General features: G+C 42.8%; 1 protein-coding gene across 1 annotated transcript in view; it reads left to right on the top strand.

Annotated features, from left to right (window-relative positions):
- LOC124031423 (A disintegrin and metalloproteinase with thrombospondin motifs 9-like) overlaps positions 1 to 27,526 on the top strand; it is a 74,394-nt gene that overhangs the window by 22,470 nt on the left and 24,398 nt on the right. Inside the window, exons 19-28 of the mRNA XM_046342647.1 lie at positions 4,882 to 5,008; positions 5,166 to 5,376; positions 5,456 to 5,623; positions 6,196 to 6,360; positions 7,651 to 7,770; positions 15,734 to 15,841; positions 15,952 to 16,119; positions 18,500 to 18,775; positions 19,636 to 19,797; positions 20,111 to 20,287. Of these exons, the coding sequence (XP_046198603.1) occupies positions 4,882 to 5,008; positions 5,166 to 5,376; positions 5,456 to 5,623; positions 6,196 to 6,360; positions 7,651 to 7,770; positions 15,734 to 15,841; positions 15,952 to 16,119; positions 18,500 to 18,775; positions 19,636 to 19,797; positions 20,111 to 20,287 (1,682 nt within the window). The remainder of the gene's footprint in view (positions 1 to 4,881; positions 5,009 to 5,165; positions 5,377 to 5,455; positions 5,624 to 6,195; positions 6,361 to 7,650; positions 7,771 to 15,733; positions 15,842 to 15,951; positions 16,120 to 18,499; positions 18,776 to 19,635; positions 19,798 to 20,110; positions 20,288 to 27,526) is intronic.

The raw sequence follows: 27,526 nt of genomic DNA, 5'->3' as shown, positions 1-27,526 counted from the left end.
TGATGTATAACTATGATGGAAAGCTATGATGGATAACTATGATGGATGACAATGATGTATAACTATGATGGATAACAATGCGCATGTGACCGGTCGGCGTGCTCTCCAAATCAGTCCACAAAACAATCTGCCCAGATTGGTGATACAAATGTATCTTTTCTTCTAATTAAACAATGATACATTTCTACTCGCAAGTGACTTTTTCTATAACAACAGTGGGACATGTTTCGCGTTAGGAATTTGCTTGAAAACATTAGCAATATGAACAACCATTAGCAAACCATTAGCAATAGAATGAAATGTCCAAAATAACTTTCAAATATAATCTTTGAAGATGTAGGGCTCTATTTTAACAACCTAACGCAATGGTAAATCTTAGCACTAGTGGTAGCGCTATAGGTCTGGGCATGTGTCAAAAATATTTGTGCTATTTTTACAGTGGGAATTATGGGCGCAATAGCTGGCAGTGGCGTGAAAGCTCTGGGTTTTTGATGAATAAATAAATTGTAGGTAGGCGGAGGGCTTGATCATTCACTGGCCAATCAACGTGTTCCATGGCTTAATACTGCAAGCCGTTATCTCAAGTTGTGTTATTGACCGTCTTTGTGTTGGTGCCGAGCAATATTCTCCTCCGTTTATTAAATAGCACAGGTCGCTCCACCCATTGGGTGCCTTTTGAGTAGTGTAACTTGGTGATTTATTAACCTAATTTAAACATTCTGTCATAAAGAGCACATGTTCAACTTAATAAAAACACTTGTTTTCCCATTTCAAAAGGTTAAATAAGCAAAATTACGATCGTAAGTGCCAAGTAAAGTAACAGGGTTGATCATAAGGGTTGACGATTTCATCTTAAATCAGCCATAAATACCCCTGTTATGGGGAGAATGGAAGCTTGTTGTGTGCAACAGAGAAGGTCAATTAAATTAAAGCTTGACAAAAAACATTGAAATTGTTAAAACATTTCTAGTCTGTCTTTCTATGGGTCACAGGGTTGACATATTATGCTTGACCCGCTCAATTTTCCACCACAAACATCCGAAAATGTCAAAAAAGATTAGAACCAGCTCACCTGCTTTTACACTAGGGTTTGACTACAATGTTTATTTTAGTTTTTAAAATTTTATTAAAAGGAATAGTATTACCATATTAAAATGAGAGTTCAGATCGCATAACAGGGTTGACCTTAAAATGAGGGGGAAAAATGTTATAAATGTTTTTATGAATTACTAATCACATTAAATAAATGAATAACAATCGCCACAAAGCAACATAATAACTAGGGCTTTACAATGATGGTGAAAACTTTGAGAAATGCTGTGGTTAAGTCACAGGGGGTGGTCAGAGGGACATGACAAAATGCTGTGGTTAAGTCACAGGGGTGGTCAGAGGGACATGTCAAAATGCTGTGGTTAAGTCACAGAGGGTGGTCAGAGGGACATGTCAAAATGCTGTGGTTAAGTCACAGGGGGTGGTCAGAGGGACATGTCAAAATGCTGTGGTTAAGTCACAGAGGGTGGTCAGGGTGACATGACAAAATGCTGTAGTTAAGTCACAGGGGGTGGTCAGAGGGACATGTCAAAATGCTGTGGTTAAGTCACAGGGGGTGGTCAGAGGGACATGTCAAAATGCTGTAGTTAAGTCACAGAGGGTGGTCAGAAGGACATGTCAAAATGCTGTGGTTAAGTCACAGAGGGTGGTCAGAGGGACATGACAAAATGCCGTGGTTAAGTCACAGAGGGTGGTCAGAGGGACATGTCAAAATGCTGTGGTTAAGTCACAGAGGGTGGTCAGAGGGACATGACAGAATGCCGTGGTTAAGTCACAGGGGGTGGTCAGAGGGACATGTCAAAATGCTGTGGTTAAGTCACAGAGGGTGGTATGTCAAAATGCTGTGGTTAAGTCACAGAGGGTGGTCAGAGGGACATGTCAAAATGCTGTGGTTAAGTCACAGAGGGTGGTCAGAGGGACATGACAAAATGCTGTGGTTAAGTCACAGAGGGTGGTCAGAGGGACATGACAAAATGCTGTGGTTAAGTCACAGAGGGTGGTCAGAGGGACATGACAAAATGCTGTGGTTAAGTCACAGAGGGTGGTCAGAGGGACACGTCAAAATGCTGTGGTTAAGTCACAGAGGGTGGTCAGAGGGACATGACAAAATGCTGTGGTTAAGTCACAGAGGGTGGTCAGAGGGACATGTCAAAATGCTGTGGTTAAGTCACAGAGGGTGGTCAGAAGGACATGTCAAAATGCTGTGGTTAAGTCACAGCGGGTGGTCAGAGGGACATGACAAAATGCTGTGGTTAAGTCACAGAGGGTGGTCAGAGGGACATGTCAAAATGCTGTGGTTAAGTCACAGAGGGTGGTCAGAAGGACATGTCAAAATGCTGTGGTTAAGTCACAGCGGGTGGTCAGAGGGACATGTCAAAATGCTGTGGTTAAGTCACAGAGGGTGGTCAGAAGGACATGTCAAAATGCTGTGGTTAAGTCACAGCGGGTGGTCAGAGGGACATGTCAAAATGCTGTGGTTAAGTCACAGAGGGTGTACTGAGGGACATGTCAAAATGCTGAATTGTGGCACTTTAGAAAGTCTATTCATATTAAAAAACAGATGTATTTAATTTTCTTTATTTAATATAACAGGCTTTTAAAATACTATATTGGTGCACAATTACTACTGAAAATATCACTCATTTCGTGGAACGACCCATACATGCGTGTCTTTACGCATGACACTTCTTCTGAAATAAACAACACTAGGCTCCCTTTAAAATGTATTGTAGACTATGTGTGAGGCACATTTGCAATAAGCAAAATATAGCTTTATCCATCATTGATGTGGAATTATAGGACTAAATCTTTTGAATAAGAAAAGAGGAGTGCATTGTTGGTAACTGGACAAGAGGCACTCTGGAAATGGGGATGGATATCAGCGAAATGGTGTATGCAGGTAGGCCTATGTGAATTGTGAATAATGCAAAAGACAAACGGCAAAAGCCTTACCTTATGCATGGCCAGGATAAGACATATACCCAACTCATTGTTGTTGAACCAGCTTTCATTATAGTAGTCGAGGCTTGGTTTTTAATCTAATGAAATGAAAATCAAGAAATTGTTCCAGGAAAATAACTTCAACGTTTCTAAAAACGAGGGTCACTGGCATCATCTCTCGCTCCAAGAGCTGGCTAAAAAAATGTAGCCTACAATACATAGATTAAAAGGGGATGTCCGCTTACTGTTTTGCTGCTCTCAAATGTACCTTTTAATAAAGCTTGGTGATAAAGATTTATTAAAAAGCTTTCTCTTGAACCAAACCCTTAATTGATAGTCTTGGCTTCTTGGTGAATGGATAGGGCAGGAGAAAAAACAACAGCCCCATGGCTATGCTTGGTTTTAAATTACATTCAACGAAATGGAGAAAAAAAAACATTATATTACAACATATTTATTTAAAAAAATATATAATTTTCAATATATATATATATGTATATATATTTTTTTTAAATGAGAAAAAAACAGTATATATACAAGTATACAAACGGACAATGATAACATATGCTAGGGTGTACAACAAGCTCTAGATCATACAAATATATATTTTTAACAGCTTTCTTATTAGAAGAAAGTACAAGTGCTCTTAATGTATTGCTAAAATTCCTTATAGAAAACACGGAAGAGAGTTTTTTATTAGTGAATTGACATTTATGAATATTACATTTTTCCATTAGCACAATTAGATTTATGAGGTAAAACATGTTGTCTTTATCCTTATTACAGTTAAGGAAACCGAGTAGCACATTCTCCCATAAAAAAACTAAAGTCATCAAGAATATTAAAAGTATAAAACTATGAATATCTTGCCATCATTTCTTTACCTGTAGACAATGCCAAAATAATTGTAAAACTGTGTCTGGATGCTCAACACAAAAAGTACTGTTAATGTTAATGTGTTTTCTGAGCTTCTTCGGGTAGTGATTCTGGTTACACCTCTAAATAACATGAAAGTTCCAGATGGAATAGCATCAAAGACTATGGCAAACTCTCTAGGTGTAACAAGGATATTGTAACAAGATTTTTTAAAATCCTCATAATTGAGTAAAAATCCTTCTGCATTAAAAAGTTGACTCACCAGCAGCATATGATTATTAAACCAGTTGTTAAAAATGTAAGACTTGTTTCTATACAATTCATTGTTCCAAATGAATTGCCTATGCGGGGAAAGGCACTTATCTCTTGTTCCATGAGCATACGCGCACTGTCCGTCACGGCTGAACAGGCTGCACATCCGCTGTCAAAATCAATGTCATTATCATCCACATTACCGTTAAGACCTGCTTTTGGTGAGTCTTAAATCACTGAATGAAAATTTCACTTGTGCGAGTTTTGTCTGCTAAATGGCATATATATTTTAATGACACGCCTCAAATATTCCCACCGTCCCATCTCAAGGCAAGTAAGCTGATGTCAGACAGGTAAATTGCTGAACCTGGCTGACAATAGAGCCTGCAGTGTATTTCTTCATTAATACATATCTATTTATCTATGGGGATTTGCTGCCAGTTTTACTGATTTACACCTCATAATGCTTGGTTATAACAATTAAGAACAGAAGGTATAGGAGGAAGAGTGATGTTTCCTAGAAACATTTTTTTAAATAAAAATGATTTTGCTATGATTTAAACCACACGATTCCTGGAGGCACACACTCCTGCTGGTGTTCCATCTTTCCTTTTGACAAGTGTCTGATTTAGACTCCAAAGAATTCAAGCTTGCGTGGACTTTCTGGCCAATCGATTTATTGATTCAATGCCAGGTACTGGGAGAAACTAAAAGCAGCAGCACCATGACCAAGGAACTAAACCCTCTCTCCCACCCCATCAGGAGAGCGTAAGAGGAAGATCCTGTGTAGTAGAGAGTCGGACCGTGTGGTGGTCTCAGACCAGAGGTGCCATGGGGCCGCCAGACCAGCCATGGTCACAGAACCCTGCAACGCAGAGTGTGAAATCAGGTACTGCCTAAACCACTCTCAATCTCTTTATCTGTCCATATTGCAGATTTTTTTGATCGCTCTCAGTCTTTATATCTGTGATATGTATGCTGTTTGATACAAAGTTAAGTTTTATCCTGTCAGCATCTTTCACCTATGACCTTTCCTGTCTGTGTAGGTGGCATGTGGCGAGGAAGAGCGAGTGCACAGTCCCATGTGGGGTGGGATATCGTACGCTGGAGATCTACTGCGCCAAACTCAGCCGTGCCGATGGAAAGACCCAGAAGGTGGACGAGCGTTACTGCAGCAGTCAACGCAAACCTGACGACAAGGAGAGTTGCCATGGAGACTGTAACCCAGGAGGATGGGAGTACTCATCTTGGTCAGAGGTGAGAACGCCTGTTATAGTTCTAAGGGATTTATAAAAAGAGAAGGAGAAGGTTTAATACGTGTGTAAATGTGTTGCAGTGCTCCAAAAGCTGTGGAGGAGGGTCCCGGCGTCGTGCGGCTGTGTGTGGAAAGTCTTCTGAGGCGGGAAGTGATGAGAGCAAGTGCAGCCAGAGAGACAAGCTGACCACCGTCCAGAACTGCAATGAGTTCCTATGTCCTGCATGGAAGACCGGAGACTGGTCTGAGGTCAGTTCTGTGGAGAATGTTTGGACTACGCTTTGGGAATGTTGCTTCGCATTTGAAGCTAATCATTTGAAGGTAATCAGACCGGAGAGTGGTCTGAGGTCAGTTCTATGGAGAATGTTTGCTTAACATTTGAAGCAAATTGAGGAATTTTGAACCCAGATGGCCTTTTTACACTACGACCAGATCGCAGCCAAATCAGGGTTCTGATTCTACACCTGACAGCAGACATAGTGTAAAAATATCATTTGTAGGACAGAATTATGGGAATAATCTTGAATTTGTTTGACTAAGGAATTCTACTCCTATAATATAAAGAGGAAGTATTAAACATGTCAAAATGACTGGGCGCCAGGGAAGTTGGTCAAAGGAATGTCTTGTCATGTACGGTGCACGACTGTACCCGTGTTTGTGGGGTAGTAACTAGCTTTATTGTGTAGTTTGCAAGTTCTGTCCAGCAGTTCAAAAGGCTTTGAGTGCGCCTACACAAACAAACACTGTACACACATAGCTAGCCTACTGTACATGTCAATCTATGTGCCCCTGTTTCTCATTGTGCCCGTTGACTGTTGCAGTGCCTGGTGACGTGTGGGAAAGGGTACAAGCATCGGCAGACATGGTGCCAGTTTGCGGAGGACCGACTGGACGACCGCTTCTGTGACTCGATGTCCAAGCCTGAGTCAGTGCAGACGTGTCAGCAACAGGATTGTGCTTCGTGGCAGGTCGGACCGTGGGGACAGGTGAGTCACGCGTGTTGTACAGTTGACATACCAGTAGAGTGACGTGTTTTGTGGCGGGTAATATTATGATCTGTTTGCCGGGTGGCACACACTGTGTTTCAGGTGACATCTGTGGCTTCCAGTCACCCCCTGTCCCTCAAAGACTATAGTGTTGTGTCTTGTAAAAGCTAACAATTATCTGAACTTATTATGTGTCATTCCAACTGTGTCCAACTGTTTCTAATATTAGAATATGACCCAATGAAGCAGCTATTTTTACAATCTATCATAATAAACCCATTTTGCTTCAGAGTTTTAGTTATGTGTTCATGAGGCTATACAGAGCCTAATGTGATAAAAAAGTATATTAAAAATATCCTATGAACTTTCTTCAGATCACAGGAGGTAGGTTTAATTGGGGAGGATGGGCTTGTGGTAAGAGCTGGAGCAGAATCAGTGGAATGGCATTCAAAACATCAAACACATGGTTTCCATGTGTTTGATGCCATTCCATTTGCTCCTTTCCAGCCATTATTATGAGCCGTCCTCCCCTCAGCAGCCTCCACTATTCCAGATGTAGAGCAATGACAGGAGAAAGACAAGCCACTCATTTAGTCTGTCCCCCATTTACTCTGCTGTTTAGGCACATTGCTGACCGTGCCAAAATAAGCATATACAATCTGTACACAATCTGTGTCGACATACTCCCCTATATTTATGCTTGCTAATGCATTGCCAGTTTATATCTCTCAGGACGCAAACAAAAAAAAACTTCTCTGTAGCAATCCTGTAGCAAGGTGTCGCAACGTTTTGCAAATCAAAACTGGGCACTTCATCTTAACACAGCTTGTGTGTGCAAACTGCCTGTAAGCCTAAACGTGTGATGGGAGATTAGGTGTTCCTATACCATGGCATAGGCAATCATGTTAAATGTATATTTGAAGCTGTTTAATGAAGCGCGCGGAATCTTAGCTGAAGTTGCTGCCACACAAGTTTGACCTCATTTCATTGGAGTCAGTGAGGTAGAAGAGAGTGTGGTGTGTACCCACTGACTTGGCTACAGTGGAAAAAAGAAGTGGAAAGTAGATGAGTTACTCATGCATTATGATCCTGAAGGCTGTTATCTGCTGGCACTAGTCTGACCAGGCTCGTCACTTCTTTTCCATTCAGTTACTCATTTTTGGGAAGATTTGCTACGTTGGCTTGTTTTTATCCCTCTCTGACTTTCTCTTTCTCCCTCTCTATCTTTCTCTCCATTGCTCTCATTCCTCATATCTCTCTGTTCTCTTACTCTCTCTTTGGTGAACACAGTGCACTACCTCGTGTGGACCCGGCTACCAGATGCGAGCTGTGAAGTGCGTTGTGGGGTCATACGGATCCGTCATGGACGACACTGAATGTAACGCTGCCACGCGGCCCACTGACACTCAGGTAAGGACACGGTCCACTAAGACCCATCTCAACATCTCTAGAACTTCTACTCATCTCCTCTGCACTGATCTGGACAATTGACACGGGATAAGTGAAAGCCATGGGGTGGATTCCTTCTCATTTTGTGAAAATGCTTTTATATACTGCCCTTTCAAGTGATATTTGTGAGAATATATCTTTTAGGGAGGCCTACATGCAATTTTCTCAGTATTAGGCCACCCAGGGCTTGACTGTCAGACTCAGTAGACCACACAAGACCCTAACCCGCTCCTGACACACTACTTGAATGCTTGGTTGTGAGCTGACCATGTGACCTGCTCTATCCCCTCCAGTTGTAGAATGGTGTTCAATTCTATAGTGAGGAAAGGGGGGTTCCCCGTGCAGGCTGAGACACAGGTACAGTCACTGGCACTGTGAGGTAGGAAGGAAGTCCCACACCCAGTCCATTACCACCTGGACTCAATAAGGCCTTGTTGTCTAGACAAGTGTTAGAGGGGGGCTGTGCTGGCTCTTACCCCCAGACGGAGACACATAGCTGGGATTGTCTCCCTCCAGCAGTCCATCCCCTTACCAAGCATGAGGGAGGAGGAAGGAGGGCCTGTCCACGGCAGGTCCGCACAACAGCTCCTGTCAAGGAGCAGGAGGGTGTCTGGGGATGGGTGATGGAGGGGGAGTGGAAGCTGGCTCGAACCCCAGAAACAGAAAGATTTTGCAGCAACAGTAGGCCATGGGGCAGGACTGGTGATGAGGCAAAACATTCCTTGATTATTTGTGGAAAATGTCCTCACCTTGGTTATGTAAATTAAACCTACAGTCTGCTAGCTGTATTGATTGTCTGTATAGAGTCTTGTAGTGTAGTGTAATAGTATAGTTTCCCACCTTAATGTCTGTCTGTCAACACCTTATGTGAACCTATCTGAAAAACCTCTTCAGTAAGACAATTCCCGCTCTGTTGAAGTGTCATGACCAAGACATAGATGGTGAACACAAACAGTTGCGGAGTAATCGTCACACATTTCATGAGCCTCTACTTTTATGAACCTCTTCGTGCATCAATTTAGTTTATTAGGGCCTGCTTCTTTCTTCTTCATGCTAATAGTGGGAAGGTAGGATGGACCGTTTTCCCGCGGCATGGCGGGCGGGTCCTGGTTGGGTGGGGTGTGGAGGGGTGGGTTGTGATGGGGTGGGGTGGGTTGTGATGGGGTGTGGTGGGGTGGGTTGTGATGGGGTGGTGGAGGGGTGGGTTGTGATGGGGTGTGGAGGGGTGGGTTGTGATGGGTTGTGATGGGGTGGGGTGGGTTGTGATGGGGTGTGGAGGGGTGGGTTGTAATGGGGTGTGGAGGGGTGGGTTGTGATGGGGTGTGGAGGGGTTGGTTGTGATGGGGTGGGGTGGGCCATAAACACTGGCTGAGACTCCGGTCACAGGGAGGCCCCCCTGGTTCAGGCCTTAATTCCCGACTCAGCCATCATGCCCAGTGACCCTGAACCAGTCACTTCATCTCCCTGTGATTCCAGCCAGTCATCCGTGAAGTCAGCTCCGAGGCCGCACACCCTAAACCACTCCGGGGCTGGAAAAGGGGGAAAGACGACAGAATGGAGCTTATGTTTCAGGACGCCTGTCTCTACCTCAGTTGACCAGTGAGAAGGAGGGGAGAAAAACAAAAGAATACACAACGATGACTGAACACTTGCCTCATACACACCTACCCGCAGATGGGTGCACAACATGGGTCTTTCTATAAAATAGGGTACTAGTGATCTTTTCTTGTAGTGGACTGTTTGTAGCTGTTGCAATGTCATTCATAATAATTGTGAATACATTAAGATATAATGGGTGGAACATAAATATATTCAATATAATTAATGAGTTGAATCAAAGTCTATATTTAAACTCTTTCTCATGCTTGGATTCTTGTCTTCACAGATTTGGCAAAAATTGTGTGACATAAAACACTACCTTTCTTTCCTTACATTTATGTTACTGCTGTTTGTCGTTATATCAAATACTAAGAATGTAACAATTCAATTGCACATTTAACATGATCCTGTCAAATTCCTGGATGTTGCTGTCAGACTCTTTTTTTTGTAATGAGATCTTGGAGGTGTACTGTAACCTCATAGCATTTCGTATCTCCCTATGTTGTGGTGTGATGACAGTTTTCATGGACACACATACCCCAAATAATGGATGGGTTGCAAAATCGAATTTTTCTAACAGAAAGAGGAACTTGAACAAACAAAAATCGATACTGTCAATTAGTAGGGTTCTTCAAAAATGATAGTTGTTCGATGCGCATTTGATGCCGAGCTGTTAAGTTACGTGGGGAAACGATCAGCCGATTCAGGAAAGGATTATGAAGTTATTGAAAGCTGGTGTGATACAGCATGCGATTGAACAACAGCCAGAGTACAGAAATGAACGTTGATCTGGAGAATTGACAGAACATGTTGGTGTCTATGTTGCTGTGGCTGTCAAGTTAATTAGCCTATGTCCTGGACAACATTATGTCAACATTCCTGAGGTAAGATTACATACGGGCCGTGTACGTTTTGATCGCAGTAGCGGTGCATGTGTAAAATCCCCGGGAACCCAAGGCCCTCCCACAAAAAGCCATATTACAACCTGTGTTTTGGGATAGTTGCATTTGTACAGTGCCTTGCAAAAGTATTCGGCCCCCTTGAACTTTGCGACCTTTTGCCACATTTCAGGCTTCAAACATAAAGATATAAAACTGTATATTTTTGTGAAGAATCAACAACAAGTGGGACACAATCATGAAGTGGAACGACATTTATTGGATATTTCAAACTTTAACAGATCAAAAACTGAAAAATTGGGCGTGCAAAATTATTCAGCCCCCTTGAGTTAATACTTTGTAGCGCCACCTTTTGCTGCGATTGCAGCTGTAAGTCGCTTGGGGTTTGTCTCTATCAGTTTTGCACATCGAGAGACTGAATTTTTTTCCCAGAGAAACGCCAATGTCATCCTCCTCTTTCATGTTGCCTAAATGGTCTATGACTCTGCCATGCAGTACGCGCTTTGTTGTCCTAGTCTACCTGGCTAAAATGCTTGCTCGCTAGCCTAACTTGCTCCAATCCAGCTAGTTAACATTAGCCTACGACATCTAGCTACATATTGAACTTCCATCCTCTCAGGCCAGGGGCACAATGTATTCATTTATGGTTGGATCACAATCACCATTATAATCATTGGCCAGTACAGAGAATTAAGTAAAACTTATTAAAAAGTATTAATCCCTATCTCCATCCATGGCTAATTTAGGAAAGGGACAATTTTAGCAAGCTAGCAACCAACCGGTCGACAACAGCATGGTGAGATGCAACAATTCAATGACGTTTGGCTTATGATGTGATTGGTGTGAAACCAAATCCAAACTGTCTTCCCTTGACACTTTTTTTTTGGTGTGCCATTCATAGCTGCCATGGATCTGCCATTCATAGCTGCCATGGATCTACCATTCATAGCTGCCATGGATCTGCCATTCATAGCTGCCATGGATCTGCCATTCATAGCTGCCATGGATCTGCCATTCATAGCTGCCATGGATCTGCCATTCATAGCTGCCATGGATCTGCCATTCATAGCTGCCATGGATCTGCCATTCAGCTGCCATGGATCTGCCATTCTGCCATGGATCTGCCATTCATAGCTGCCATGGATCTGCCATTCATAGCTGCCATGGATCTGCCATTCATAGCTGCCATGGATCTGCCATTCATAGCTGCCATGGATCTGCCATTCATAGCTGCCATGGATCTGCCATTCATAGCTGCCATGGATCTGCCATTCATAGCTGCCATGGATCTGCCATTCATAGCTGCCATGGATCTGCCATTCATAGCTGCCATGGATCTGCCATTCATAGCTGCCATGGATCTGCCATTCATAGCTGCCATGGATCTGCCATTCATAGCTGCCATGGATCTGCCATTCATAGCTGCCATGGATCTGCCATTCATGCCATGGCTGCCATTCATGGATGGATCTGCCATTCATAGCTGCCATGGATCTGCCATTCATAGCTGCCATGGATCTGCCATTCATAGCTGCCATGGATCTGCCATTCATAGCTGCCATGGATCTGCCATTCATAGCTGCCATGGATCTGCCATTCATAGCTGCCTGATCTGCCATTCCATGGATCTGCCATTCATAGCTGCCATGGATCTGCCATTCATAGCTGCCATGGATCTGCCATTCATAGCTGCCATGGATCTGCCATTCATAGCTGCCATGGATCTGCCATTCATAGCTGCCATGGATCTGCCATTCATAGCTGCCATGGATCTGCCATTCATAGCTGCCATGGATCTACCATTCATAGCTGCCATGGATCTGCCATTCATAGCTGCCATGGATCTGCCATTCATAGCTGCCATGGATCTGCCATTCATAGCTGCCATGGATCTGCCATTCATAGCTGCCATGGATCTACCATTCATAGCTGCCATGGATCTGCCATTCATAGCTGCCATGGATCTGCCATTCATAGCTGCCATGGATCTGCCATTAATACTCAAGGGAGGCCAAATGCTCACTGGCCAAATGCTCACTGGCTTACCTTGGGTAGATGGGCTACACATACTGAGACAGAGGGGCGCTGTTTTGCTCACGGGTACTTTCTCCGGTGAGATACATTCAGCCTGTTGTGAATTGAAGGACATTTTGGAAACAGAGACGAAAGATACATTATCTTTCTTGGTAAAAAAAATTGGGGAAGCCTGGCTTCCCTTGACTCCCAAGAATACACGCCACTGTTTGAGTCACTGTTTGATCGTTTGTTTTCCGAGTAAAAATGGTGCAATCGGAAAATTGAAAATGGCTTGTTTAGCCATTCTTGAATAGAAATAGAAGAAGAAAATGGCTTGTTTTTCATTTTTGCATATGAAACCAAAAAAACACATAATATTTCCATTTTCACATGTAGACGGGGTTAAATATGGAATGCCTGTCATTGGTTAAGTGCACAGCCAACACTTCCTGTCCTTTCAAAGTAGGACTTCACCCTTCCAACTGTTTTGCCCATGTTACAGATGACTATATTGGTCCGCTAATACAGGACTAGTAAAGGCCCAGTGCACTACTTTTGTGAAGGTAAAAAATGTCCCCCATAAATCGACAACATTTTAGTAATATATGTTTTTTATTCCGATTTTTCATGGGGTGCCGCAGCACCCTCGGCATCCCTACTTCCCACGGGTATGAACAACCGTATCTATCGCTAGACTAGAGATACAGCCCTACTGTAGCTATAGTTAGTCAGTGGTTGCACATCTAACTAGGTGTATTAAGTAAGGGTGTGAATGGTAGAGACTGTGTTCAGCTTCCCAGAACTGTCTGATCAGCCTGGTAGGGTGTCGTGGGTGTGAATAGCAATGGAATGAAACATCCAACCAATGCCTTGAGTGGTGCTGTTGGTCCACCACACGTCCGGAGAGTTGTGGGGTCCTGTCCAGAAGCAGCCCCTATCGTAGACACTTGTGGAGATCTGAGAGGATTGGACAGGTGTAAGCAATACCGACAAATTTCCACCAAGCCTTTGAGAGGGTAAGGTGGAGCTCTCACCATGTCACCACCAATCAATCCCTCTCAGATCTCCAGAAGTGTCTAGACTCTGGGCAGTAGGGGCTAGGTGTTGTTTCTGGACAAGCCATGGGTATTATGGTAGAGCAGTCAGTCAGTCAGCCTGGAACTGTCTAAAATGTTTAAAAGGCAGTGCATTTAAAAACAAGATTTTGGTCTGTTTTTTAAAGAGATTTCCACACACACACTATGAGGTAGGGCCGGGACGATATCAATATTGCAATATTTTTTCCATGGCAAACATTTGAACACAAAGCAGACCAAACTTTTTGGTCCTTTGAAAACCTGCTGTATGTGAAATATTGTGTGCTACTGTATAGCTTGGAAAATAAATGCATGTGACTCTGGATGACAACTTAATGGTGTTTGTAGCCAACATTAGGGGTGTTTTCCTAAAGAAGTTAAATCCGCAAAGTGTTTTATTTCTTTGGCACGATACTAATGAGTATCATGATATTGGCATCGTCCCGGCCCTACTATGAGGTCAAAATAAAACTCTGAAATTGTTAAAATTATAATAATGGCCTTATTGTGTAAGAGCTGTTCCAAAAATGTCTGGAATTTCTGTTCAGGTGGGATGGAACTTTTGGCCCACATCATGACATCATAATGTGATATGATTATCATAGACCAATGACTGTTCATCTGGGAAAGGGGGTGGACTCTAGACCATCCTATCAGCCAATCAGGGTGTGTTTGTAAATATCTTCACATTAGTTTCCTATCGCCCACATGATCAATCTGAGCATTTTAAGGACCAAAGGAGGCTCAAGGAAATAAATGAAAAATACTTTGGAGTTATTTTCATTAAATAAACACTGATTTATTAGATATACAGTGATGATTTAAAAATACAATTACAAAGACTGCATGGGTGCTTTAATAGCTGTCAAATACATGCTTCCTCTGTCATTGGGAGAATCTTAATGACATTTTCTTGATCCATTGCATTCTCGCTCCTCTTCTCTTCGTCTCAGAGGTCCTTCCCCACTCACCTTCTTATCCAATTGGTTTTGAGAAGGAGATGAGGAGAGAGGACGTGAGGAATCAAGGAAATGCAATTCAGATTCTCCCCTTGTTTACCCCATTCCTCACCTCCTTCTCAAAGCACATTGGGGGAGAGGAGTGAAGGTTCCTCCCCTCCAGCTGCAATGGACTTTCAAGGAGTGGAAGAGACAAAGACGGAGGAAGAAATAATCGTTTTCAGACACACACACACACACACACACACACACACACACACACACACACACACACACACACACACACACACACACACACACACACACACACACACACACACACACACACACACACACACACACACACACACACACACAATGCTTGAAGAGTTTACTGATTATAATGATTTCATTATTGGTTATTATTATTGTCAATGATTTTGTTGACAAAACCCATTGTATTATTATTATTTCATTATATTATATTATTATATTCACTATTAAAACATATAGTAATGCTGTTGTTTATCCTTTTCGTTGTCCAGGAATGTTTGGCACGGCTTTAAATGATAGAGAATTTGACCAAAGCACAAAAAGACCTGGCAACTAAGCATGACAAAGAAACGCAGTGATATTCTGAATTATTTTTTGGTTGTTGCTAAGTGTAATTATGGTCTCATTGTGCCTATCTATACTTTTATTCCTGTAACTAAACATGGGAAGCTGCAAGAAAATCATATTTAAATGTATATCTAACCATTTTGAAATGTTGACCCTGATGTCACACATTGGCCCCTTTATTTATATAAAGACGCACATACATCAACACACACCCACAGTCATAGACAGGTCTTGGTTGCCTCCTTCATTCTTTCTCTTATTATTCCCACCACCACCATGTTTTACAATGTATTTAACTGTGTTAGTGTAAGGCTGCGGAGGCTGTGTTCTCCAGCCTGCCTGGCTGCCAGGGTCCTGTTTATTTCCACTCGGAGGATGAGTGTGGAATGTGGAGCCCTCTGTAACACAACTATACCTAAGTTAGGCCCCTCTCTGCTCACCTCTCTGCTCAACCCAGAACTAGGGGGTCAAAGGTCATGAGAGGGCTCTGGGGAGGAGAGCACGGCGGAAGAAGGAGGAGCCCAGTAACACGCCAGTGTGGGCATTGGAGACTGGGATACCTCTCCACTGTGACACGTTATGACAGGCATCAGGTTATTCTGATGGAGGGGTTTAACACTGTGTATTTCTGGGATCTGTCAGAGTTACACTGTTACTTTAAGTCTGATGATGGGTACACTTCTGTTGGAGCTGCACAGTAAGTAGATGACATTACAGTAGGCTGTGTTTCTGTCACTGTAATTGTTTTAATGGATGTGTATGGTTGTCCCTGTAGGACTGTGAACTGACCCAGTGTCCCATCAGTCACCCGGTACCGCCGGGGACCAAAGTGCCCTCCCACCTCCCACACAAAACCCAGTGGAGGTTCGGCTCCTGGACACAGGTTCGTTCTATCAGTTACCCCACCACTCAATGAAGCAATTACATACTCGGTGTGTTGTACTGTACTGTATTGTACTACAATTGTACTAATTGCCTCCATATCCACCACAGTGTAGCGCCACTTGCGGCAAAGGGACCCGGATGCGCTATGTCAGTTGCCGTGACAACCAGGGTGGGGTTGCGGAGGATTCTGCCTGCTCCCACCTGGCCAAGCCCCCGGCCAGGGAGGTGTGCTCTGTAGTGGCCTGCGGACAGTGGAAGGTCCTTGAATGGACATCTGTAAGTACCTATTTTTGTTCAATCAACCACCAATGTTAAATGCATTTACCATGTACACTTAAAATATTTGACATTACTACAGGGTCTTGTGGCTAAGGATATTAAATCCATATATCCATTATATCCATTACTAATCTCTTTAAAGTTCCAATGCAGCTGTTATTATCTCAATATCAAATCATTTCTGAGTAACAATTATGCACCTTACCATGATTGTTTTCAATTAAAATTGTCAAAAATGTATAATAATTGCTTTTTAGCACAGAGCAAATTCTCAAGCAAGAATTGTGCTAGGACTGTCTGGGAGTGGTCTACAATATATTAACAAAAGTATGTGGACAGCCCTTCAAATGAGTGGATTCGGCTATTTCAACCACACCCATGTCTGACAGGTGTATCAAATTGAGCACACCGCCATGCAATAGTAATAGACAAACATTGGCAGTAGAATGTCCTTACTGAAGAGCTTGTCTGTACTCAGTTGCAACACTCACTACCGATTTCGGAACTACCTCTGGAAGCAACGTCAGCATAAGAACTGTTCATTGGGAGCTTCATGAAATGGGTTTCCATCGGCTGGATTGGTGTAAAGCTCGCCACCATTGGACTGTTTAGCAGTGGAAACGTGTTCTCTGGAGTGATAAATCACACTTCGCCATCTGGCAATCCAACGGATGAATCTGGGTTTGGCGGATGCCAGGAGAACTCTGCCAACTGTAAAGGTTTGTAGAGGAGCTAGGCCCCTTAGTTCCAGTAAAGGGAAATCTTAACGCTACACCATACAACAACATTCTAGACAATTCGGTGCTTCTAACTTTACGGCAACAGTTTGGGGAGCCCCTTTCCCGTTTCATGCTCAAAGCAAGGTCCATCCAGAAATTGTTTGTCAAGATCGGCGTGGAAGAACATGACTGGCCTGCACAGAGCCCTGACGTCAACCCAAACGAACACCTTCATATTAATGCCCATGTTTTTGGAATGAGATTTTCAACGAGCACATGTCCACATACTTTTGGTCATGTAGTGTAAGTGGGTAGGGGAAAACTGCAATCTAGCTGTTATTGGCAGAGAGGTTTGGAACTCTCTTTCTTATTTCTTATTTAACGAATCATTCCAACCTCATAATGTGGAAATATATATAAAACACAGCAAAATCAAGTTTTTGACTGCACTGGGCCTTTAACCTTCAATTCCAAAGTGAACTCTTCGAGAGGGAAATCTGACAACCATTATATGCTCTGTCGGCACTGTTCATTAAGTTGTATTTCACAATGAAATCTCTAGCCAGCTCAGTGGATTAAAATATCTGAGGTTTGTTTAGCTGTGGTCTGAACCTTTCAGACCACTGTTCATAATCACTTTGTGTGATTGTGTGTTTCTCTGGTCCAAGGGGAGGAGGAGATGAAACAGGCTTTGGTGTGTTTGGAGGGTTGGCAAGGGGATAGAGGGACGCGTGAGGAACAAGGGGCTGGAGAGAGGGGCTAGGGTCCTTGTTTGCAGATGTTTCTCATCAGACAGAGAGCACTAGTCATACTCCCACCATGCTGCAGTTATGGCCACAACGCATAACACACACACGCATAACACACACACGCACGAATGCACACACACACACATTCACTAACACATAGACACACACACAGATAGCTAGATACAGGCTGTGGGAGGGAGGGTCTCTCTGACTGCTTATTTATTCCAGAGCAACTCAGTGGGCTCCAGGCAGGCAGGCAGGAAGCAGCTCAGCCCAAGGCCACAGCAAACAGAGCCACAGAGAGAGACCGCTCTGACTCTAAACGTTCACATTACATGCTCTTGATATGGAACCGGAAATGAACCCTGATGGAGGGAGTGATAGCTATGGCATGGCGGATGTCCCAGTTAGGCCATGAAGTTTAATGGCTGTTCTACCAACATAAGACCTAACTGTAAAAGCAGCCGAAGTGTTGTGGTTTTAACTTGTGCATAGGCCTACACAGGGCCTGTTAAAGTGTAGTAACTACACCATTTTTCGGATTGGGAGATGCTTGTGCAATATCCACACCTATTTGAAATAGGCAGCATTGTTGAGTCCTAGACAGTAAACCCTTGGCCAGTGTAATCCCTGGCTCAGTAACATGGTACAGTACAGTACAGTGGACAGTTGTTGCATAATTCCAGGTCTTATGCAAGACAGATACAGTCCAGTTTGCTCCACTTGGCCAGACATAATTGGAGCAGCATGAGTCTTTGGCAGAAGCTCTCTTTTATTTTCTATAAGGAAGATCTGTTTGGGTCAGCCATGTTTAAAGAGACAAGACACTGACCTAAGCTGCTGAAGCAAGTTCTGCTTGTGTTTATATGCTTTGTATCTTACTGGGTGTGTGTGCCTGTGTGTGCACAGTGTTCTGTATCCTGCGGGCAGGGGAAGACCACGCGCCAGGTGGTGTGTGTGAACTTCAGTGATCAGATAGTGGACGTAGTGGAGTGTGACGCTGATGACCGTCCGGCCACAGAGCAGGAGTGTGCCATGTCCCAGTGCCCTGCTGCCCGCTCCAGTGACTCTCGGCCCCTCCCTTCACCCAGCGGGGGCCCCCGCAATAACCTGCCCACGACTGCCGATGGGCGCGGTGGAGGGCGAGTCCAGGCCCACCAGTGGAGAACAGGACCCTGGGGAGCGGTGAGTTTCTTACGCCGGACACCATTTACAATCATCTTGGAGTCCTAGGTTCCTTAACCTTAAATGAATGCATACAACCTAAGTGGTCTCCCATTACAATTGTATAAGTGGGAAGGCAGCACAGCTGAGCACTATCTCAGTCTTGTGTTGATGTTGATCTATATGAGGATGTCTGTCTGTGATGTATCCTAACCCAAGAAGTCAATGAGCTTTTGCTGATGGTTTTGGCAGTTAGTAGTCTAGCTGTATAGCTGTTATTCAAAACGGGGTTATTACAGTTAGTTGCACAGCAATCTGTGTCCTCAAATAGCTGGTGTTATTTAAAAGATCATGGGAAATAGCCAGGGCTATTCTTGGGATCTCTTCCTTCCTTTTCCAGAGGATAAGAGTTTTAATATAGCAGTGCATTATGCCTCCCAGTTTCCTAAAGCACATAGTCTCTGAGGTCAATCTGACACGTGCAAAAATGATGGATGTGTGCTTTTGTATACTTGTCTGTCAACGGGTGCCTTACTGCACATACTGTATGTTAGTTTGTTATTGTTTGTATTTTTAAAAAAAAAATGGTGTGTTGGTCTTTGTGTGTGCACTTGTTTCACTGTAGCTGGTGTGTGTATGTGCAAAGGTCTGCAGTATGTGACACTGTGTTTCTTGGTCAATATATTCTTGTTGTAACCCATTGTTTGAGTGAGGTATGTGTGTATATATGAGCTCCATACATTTGCATGGATGAGTACATGTACATGTATGAGTGTTTGGATGTCTACTTGCTTGTCTCTGAGTTAGTGCACACACACCTGTACGTGTGAGAGTGTGTTATCCATCTGTCTCAAACGGTGTTCTCCTCCCTGTGACATCAGTGCTCCAGCACGTGTGCGGGCGGCTTCCAGAGGCGTGTGGTGGTGTGCCAGGATGAGAATGGTTATGCTGTCAACAACTGTGAGGAGCACTCCAAACCCATCGAGCAGCGCTCCTGTGAGTCCGGACCCTGTCCACAGTGGGTCTATGGGAACTGGGGAGAGGTGAGAGAACACAATCCGCCCTACAGCACTGATTCACTGCGGGGTTTAGTTGCACTTTGATGACTTCATCCCATCGTTATGAACATTGGCGTTCTGACAGCGGTCATTATTCTATAATTCCATTTGTCTGAAATTGCTGGGCTGTATGTCTAACGGTTAGAGGTTAAAGGTTAGAAATGAGGTGTTCAATGTCCTAGATAGGTAGGCGTATGTTGGGTGGGGATGACATACTGTACGTTAGATAAACAATGGCGTGAATCAACTGTCCCGACTTTGTCTCCACACTCCTCCTTACTTCTGTTCTGCCCTGCAGTGTACCAAGCCGTGTGGGGGAGGAATAAAGACGCGGCTCGTGGCTTGTCAAAGGCCCAACGGAGAGCGCTTTAACGATCTGAGCTGTGAGATTCTTGACAAACCGCCCGACCGTGAGCAGTGCAATACTCAGTCGTGCCCGTCTAACCCCCACTGGAGCACAGACCCATGGAGCTCGGTACGCTCGTAAATATATCCCTTTTGTTTTCTTCCCCCCCCTCTTTTTTTTAACAGTCCTCTCATTTCACCACACACAGAGTTGCACCACTAAACTGTGTAGCATGACAAAGCAAAACAAACAAAGAATTCAACTTGAGGGAGAAGGATGGGTCTGTAGACTTACATGCTGGAAACTCCATTTTTCACCTCACCTTTACCCTTTCCCTTGGTGCCTGAGACTGGTCATCCTTCTAGAGACAGATGGGAATTGATTTCTGTTGCACTTAAGAGAAAAAATAAACACACAAACACACCAAAAAGTACAACATTTGAAATGCTTCATTGACAGCTGTGACCATAAGAACACTTTCTCTGTTATCAGTCTTAGTCAGTGTTCAAAATTCAGGATCAGTTGGTATTTCAGAATCAAAGCTAGTTTGTAAGATATTGTTTTCAAATATAATTTATTACTTAAGATATTTTCTTCTTGGTTTCCTTTGTATATACAGTAGCATTGACCTCCAACGTTTCTGTCATACCTCTTTGTATTCGCACACAGTCAATCGTTGTTCATATGCAAATATTGATGAATGTTTCTGTATATCAGGAATTTAAGATGCCTTGTTTTTTTTTTGTAAACACCCAAATAATGGAGATACAGTATACTCAAGTGTTGGTGCTGTTCATAGTTTTTACACGTGGCAAAGAAAATAACCTAAAAAGAGTCCAAGTGAATACACCAACCCTATTGGGACTATATCATTTTTGTTGTACTCTAGAGATATACAGTGCCTTCTGAAAGTATTCAGACCCTTTGACCTTTTCCACATTTTGTTACGTTACAGCCTTATTCTATAATAGTTTTTTTTTTCATCCGCGAAATTGAGCTCAGTTGCATCCTGTTTTCATTGATCGTCCTTAACATGTTTATACAACTTGATTGCAGACCACCTGTGGTAAATTCAATTGATTGGACATGACTTGGAACTGTCTATATAAAGTCTCACTGTTGAAAGTGCATGTCAGAGCCAAAACCATGCCATGAGGTCGATGGAATTGTCCGTAGAGCTCCGTGACAGGATTGTGTCGAGGCACAGATCTGGGGAAGGGTAGCAAAACATTTCTGCAGCATTGAAGGTCCCCAAGAACACAGTGGCCTTCATCATTCTTAAACTGAAGAAGTTTGGAACCACCAAAGACTCTTCCTAGAGCTGGCCGCTCGGCCAAACTGATCAATCGGGGCGAGAATGGCATTGGTCAGGGAGGTGACCAAGAACCCGATGGTCACTCTGACAGCGCTCTAGAGTTATTTTGTGGAGATGGGAGAACCTTCCAGAAGGACAACCATCTCTACAGCACTCCACCAATCAGGCACTTTATGATAGAATGGCCAGATGGAAGCCACTCCTCAGGAAAAGGCACATGACAGATTGACCAAGATTGAACTCTTTAGCCTGAATGTCTAGCGTCACGTCTGGAGGACCATCCCTACAGTGAAACATGGTGGTGGCAGCAACATGTGTGGGGATGTTTTTCAGTGGCAGGGACTGGGAGACTAGTCAGGATCAAGGGAAAGATGAACGGAGCAAAGAACAGAGAGATCCTTAATGTAAACCTGCTCCAGAGTGCTTAGGACCTCAGACTAGTGGTGAAGGTTCACCTTTTTATAAATTAGCAAACATTTCTAAAAACCTGTTTTTGCTTTGTCATTATGGTGTCAATTTGATGAGGGAAAAAAAATAAAAAATAATAATAAATAATAAAAAAGCTGTAACCTAACAAATATGGAAAAAGTTTAGGGGTCTGAATACTTTCGGAATGGCACTATATATATCATTCTGATGCTACAGCTTTATTGACCATCATAACTGTAAGGATTCAATTGATCTTAAAGGGGCAATCTGCAGTTCAAACGATAACAAAGCATCAGACCACCACTGTTTCAGTAAACAGCTGAGGGATGGGGCTGGAGAAATGTAATCACTGTCGAAGTCATGGACAGATCTATGGATGCATGGACCGACCATCCATGTTTTGATACAGTGTTTTGTTTACAATTAAATTGTTCACCAACAAAGGGCTGAAACAAGCTTACATATTTAAAAGTCAAAAAACAGATGTAGCAATGGCAGATTGCTCCTTATTAATTATAGAGATGTTACTAATTATCTTATGTTTCTGCCTTATTTTCCAGTCCACTGTTATTTATTCAGAAATTACCTCGAAAATGGTAGTTACATGATAATGAACTAATAATGACTTTTTAGTCATGTATGTGCCAGCTAGTTACCAATTCTTAAAGAAATAATAGGGTTTCTCAGTAAAGAACAGGTTAACACCAGCTGAAAGTGGACTGTAGAATAAGGTGATATCCATGTTATTTGATATATTATGTGATTCTTCAAGGTAATAGTCATTTTACCACAGCTTGAAGTCCTGCCCCAGATTCCCTCCTTTTTATTAGCGCAGACATAAGCACCCAGCCAAACCAGTAGGTCCAAGGCCCACCGCTCAAAAGGTGCTTGATATGAGTGTATTTATGTCTTGTTAGATATGTCTATATATTCGCTTTGTAAATAGTTTATTTTGGTGTGTTCACCAGTGCTCAATACACATGTGAAAATATGCTATGCTCAACCATACCTCACTTAGAACAAACACAACTCAACTAGCCATTAACTTGTGATACTTACAATGGTGCTTTTGCAAAACAAGGGAGAAATGAGATGTAAACAACAACAACAAAAAATAACAAAAATAACTTACGGTCACAAACTGTCTATTGTGACATAGAGATATGTATGTTAAACACCTGTTGTTTTGAGTCGTTTTTCATAATCAATTTGTTTTCATGATGAGTTGATTATTGATTATGTAAAAAAAAGAAAAGTAGTTATGTTAGAAGAAAATGTGTTATAGTTTTTTTTTTTTTTACGGTAAAGATAACTTTTGAAGTGTGTTCCATTTATTCACCAACAAACCGGTTTTTGTTGTAGCTGAAAGAGAATGCCCCTTGTCCTAGCATTGTGAACACACAGTCAGTACCTGCGACCACAGGGAGAGTTTATAGTGTTCTATATACCTGGAGCTTATCCTCTGAGCCAGTCGTATGTGTCTACCTCATTCTCTATTAAACCCCACCCGCCTTTATCTTCGGCTGGAGGGCTGCATTCTCATTCTAATTCATCAGGATGTTGGCCCTAAGCACAGATCCAGGGTCTGTGTTTTGTTCTACCTCTCAATAGTTGAGTGGGATCGGGGTAGTGAAAGCTGATCTTGGACCTGTGGTTAGGCGCAACCTCTGCCTGGAGCCCACCTAGTCATTCCTAAGGCTAACTGTAACCTCCTTGGTAATTAATGTGTGTGCATAAGTTGCAGACATCACACCTTATTTTAAGGGCCTGTTAACACAGCTCTCAAGCAGGAAGTGAGTGTATTTCTCACCACACCTTGTTCACGAAATAAATACTATATCATTTCTAACAATCTCCATATGAGTATTGACAAGCTGGCATACGGTTTGGGTTGATTATGACCAATCCAATAAGAGTGTAACTTTTGACCCTACTTGAAACAACTCCACACGCATTAAGTCTCATTGCAATGTGGAATTGTCGATCATTTGATGTGTAGAATAAAACACAGTTGTATTATTTTATCTAGAGCCACAAATTACAGCTTGGCTCCTTGTTGGAGTTTAGGGTGCATATTTTAGCAGTACGGCATGATGCATTTACAATGTGTTTGATGATATGAACAGGCTCTTGAAATAAAATACTCCATGCCTCTCATTCCATATGGCAGTATTAGTCTGGGTTTCAAGGACATTTGTGCATATTTATGTAATTATCTGTATTTATTTCTACTTCATTATAATGTCATGTCAATATTTAATTTTATTTGAACTTGCTGAATTTGTTCGCTCACAGAAAGGTAACTATTAAAGTGAAGTAGAGATACTATTAAAAAACAATGTTTCTTTCATTTTTAGTATTCATCGTAAAAGATCATGTTCACGATTAACGAACCATCACGAACAAGTGCTTATTCTCAAACTAAGTTCCAAAACATCCATTTATACTTGTTTCCTTTCCAGTCAATCCTCTAGCTAGTTGATTTAGCGTGCAGAAATGTGTTTTATTGTATGGATATCGGAAGTCAAAAATGGAGGTCATATGAGAGAAGAGAGACAAGACATCTGCACTCCTGACCTCATCTTAGTTACAGTAGGACCAGAGCTTAAGGTGAAAACTGAGTACCTCTGGAACACTTTGTTAGAAATAGTTTTATTAAATGAGATAATTGCCATGAAGAACCACTAACAGTGAAGTGAACACATTCACTTATACTACCACAGGCAACCTTGTAGTCCTGTTAAAAATCTCATCAACATGTCTGTGCTTTAATTAAGAAGATTACCGGATTTGGCTTTACACTAATTACAGTAGGAACATGGAAGTGGAAGTGGTCCATATAGTTAACCTAAATCAACTATGGATTAGATAGGAAATTCTCTGCAAGTTATCTCTGCAGAGAGCATTACTCGAGCTCTCTGACTGGTGTTTTGAAAGGGGTGTTTTCAGTGAATGAAAATGTACAAATCACTGAGCAATATCTCTGTTGTCTTATGAGGTCAGGGACCCATTGATCTCTTTGAGCAATTATGATATTTCTGTCTCTGCCAGAGTTCAATGCCTTTCGTACCAAGGTAAATCTTGATTCTCTGTAACACTGGCTAGGACTCCCATTTACGGTGCTCATTCCTAATGGCTGACATGTTTTTTTGTGCGCCTGACGACACGTTCTCTTCAACTATGTCGCCCCCTCATCCGCCTCTCGCCAGTCCCCCCCTTTCCCCTTTTCACTGGCGGGTTGATGACATTGTTCCGATGGCGGGGGGCCAATGACAGTGACTCAAATGAGAGCCCGTCAGAAAGACAATACAGGAGTGCATTGGGGGTCAAGGGTCACGTTTGATCTGGGAGGGGCCCCTTCCCTGTACATCTAATCAGCATGGATGGGCTTCTGGGAAAGGGCTGTGATCCCAGGGGAAAAAGCCTGGAAAGCCCTGTTGTCTGTGGGGGCCCGAAAGGCCCTGTCGCCTGGGTTCTTTAGAATTCCAGGACGGAACGCAGGCATCGGAATGTGGTGTATTTTAGGCACAAGTAGTGGTCTGTCAGAGGCACTGTTTTATTTGATACGGTAATAAAAGCATCTGATTGAACGATAAAATAAAATTGTGTGTGAATGCGTGATAGTTGAAAATAGTGTGATAGTTGGAAATAGTGTTGTAGATAAAAGGTAGTTGTGTGATGATTACAGCTTACATTGACATGAAAGTATAAATTCCACTCGGGAGTATGCTAAAATATGGAGTATAGTTTATTAAATGGTTGGCACGTGGTAGGTTGTAGGGTAAATTCCAGCATGGAACACGCACACTAGTTAAGTACATGAAAGGAAGGTGTCTAGTGGATACCCACAGAATTTGTGGATATAGAGAACTGGTTGGTGATTTACTTCCCCAGTGTTGTAATGATTCCCAAGGTAATAGAAAGTTATTGGTGCAGAGCACTATGGCTGGAAAGCTCATTTAAAGAGTATATAAAACGTTGAGGAATGGTCTGACATTTAAAAAGCAGCAGCCTGGCTCCCTGCCCCTCATTGTAAATGCATTTTATTAAATTATTTAAACCTTTGTAAAATGCTATTTCTTCTAAATGGCCCTCCATGACCATGATCATAGCCTGTGTGTGTACTCTTCGTGTCTACCTCACTCCGAATTCCAAACACAACTGTAACCTCTGCTCAAAGGCCAGTGGGTGAATCAATAGTATCACATTTGTTATGGTAATTAAAACACCATAGATGGACAATAACTTTACCTTAAAAGTAGAATTGTGCTGCACGCTCTGAGGCTGTGTTTACTTACACAGGCAGCCCAATTCTGATCTTTGTTCCATTAATTGGTCTTCTGACCAATCAGATCAGCTGTTTTACCAATAATTGGGCAAAATATTAGAATTGCGCTGCCGGTGTAAACGCAGCCTCAAGTTCTCATGCAGACTGATATCTGGCCTCAAATGGTTATTTTAAAGGAGGGCTAACTGCAACTGTTGACAGACTCTTACACTGCTGGGCCCCAATAACAGCCTCTCCCAGATGTGTGTATGTGGGGAACATCTGGGCGACTAAGTCAGATTGCCTAAATGTAAAAAAACAACACATACAGTACAGTACTCACATTTAAATGTTCTCCCTTATGTGTATTGAAATCCATTAGAGCAAAAAAATACAGCAAGTAATCACACATTGTTGGTGTTTTGGCTTCATTTTCCATTTGTTAATGGAACAAACTAACATTCGATGGAAGGTTTCATTTTCAATCAAGTTTATTATATGAAATTGGTGTCTGTGGTTAAACATGTAAAACCGTATCATCCCATAAATTAAATGACTTTAGTAACATTATATTTGTCATTCCTTGTCATTTTGTGCTTTTGTTTGAATGTGTTAATATAAAATGAAATGCCTATGATGTATAATAAGCAGATACATTCACAAGGCGCTCACCTCTCTACAGTCATTTCCGGGGGGGGGGGGTAACTTCCTCCTTATTGAGCCATTCGTTGTCCTATGGGCTCTGGTGACATTTAGCCCCCCCCCACCCCAACCTCCTTAATGAGGTGAAAGGTCGTTGCGGGTTCCTGTCCGGCGCGATCCCTCGCTGGGCAGGGCAGTGCCGTCATGCTGGGACGCACTCGTTCAACCCAGGGCCTGTCGCATCCTATCTGTCCTCGCACTCTGAGACGCTTTGATTACCCAACCCAACAGCCCCACTGAACTCACAGGCCTGGGAGCGCCTGACTGTGCTGGGGGGTGCTGGTGTGTGGGGTGCCTGCCTGTCAGACAGAGTTAGACCTGGGCCAGCTCAATGAACCTGGATGTGAACGTGGCTGGTGACTGTGTGCTGCTTGGCGCTCATGACTCTACCTTCTGTGGACTTCATCTGTTTAACAGAGGGGCCTCCGCTTCCGTCGCACATTTCTGTACGCTCGGCTTGCATTCACTAAAATCTCAAATGCTATACTGTAGAGACTGTTTTGTGTGTAAAAGGCAGTGCATTAATATCTAAAGTTGTGTCAAAGTGCTAAATGTGTGCTAAATGCTAAATATGCTAAATATGTGCTAAATATGTCTCAAACCTATTCACATGATCTTATGTCCCACCTCATGTTACCTACCGTATTTGCTAATG

Source organism: Oncorhynchus gorbuscha, linkage group LG03 (genome assembly GCF_021184085.1).
Source record: "Oncorhynchus gorbuscha isolate QuinsamMale2020 ecotype Even-year linkage group LG03, OgorEven_v1.0, whole genome shotgun sequence".
In the NCBI taxonomy this organism is placed as follows: Eukaryota; Metazoa; Chordata; class Actinopteri; order Salmoniformes; family Salmonidae; genus Oncorhynchus; species Oncorhynchus gorbuscha.
Note: the sequence above shows the minus strand (reverse complement) of the source record. Positions and strands in the feature narration are given on the sequence as shown.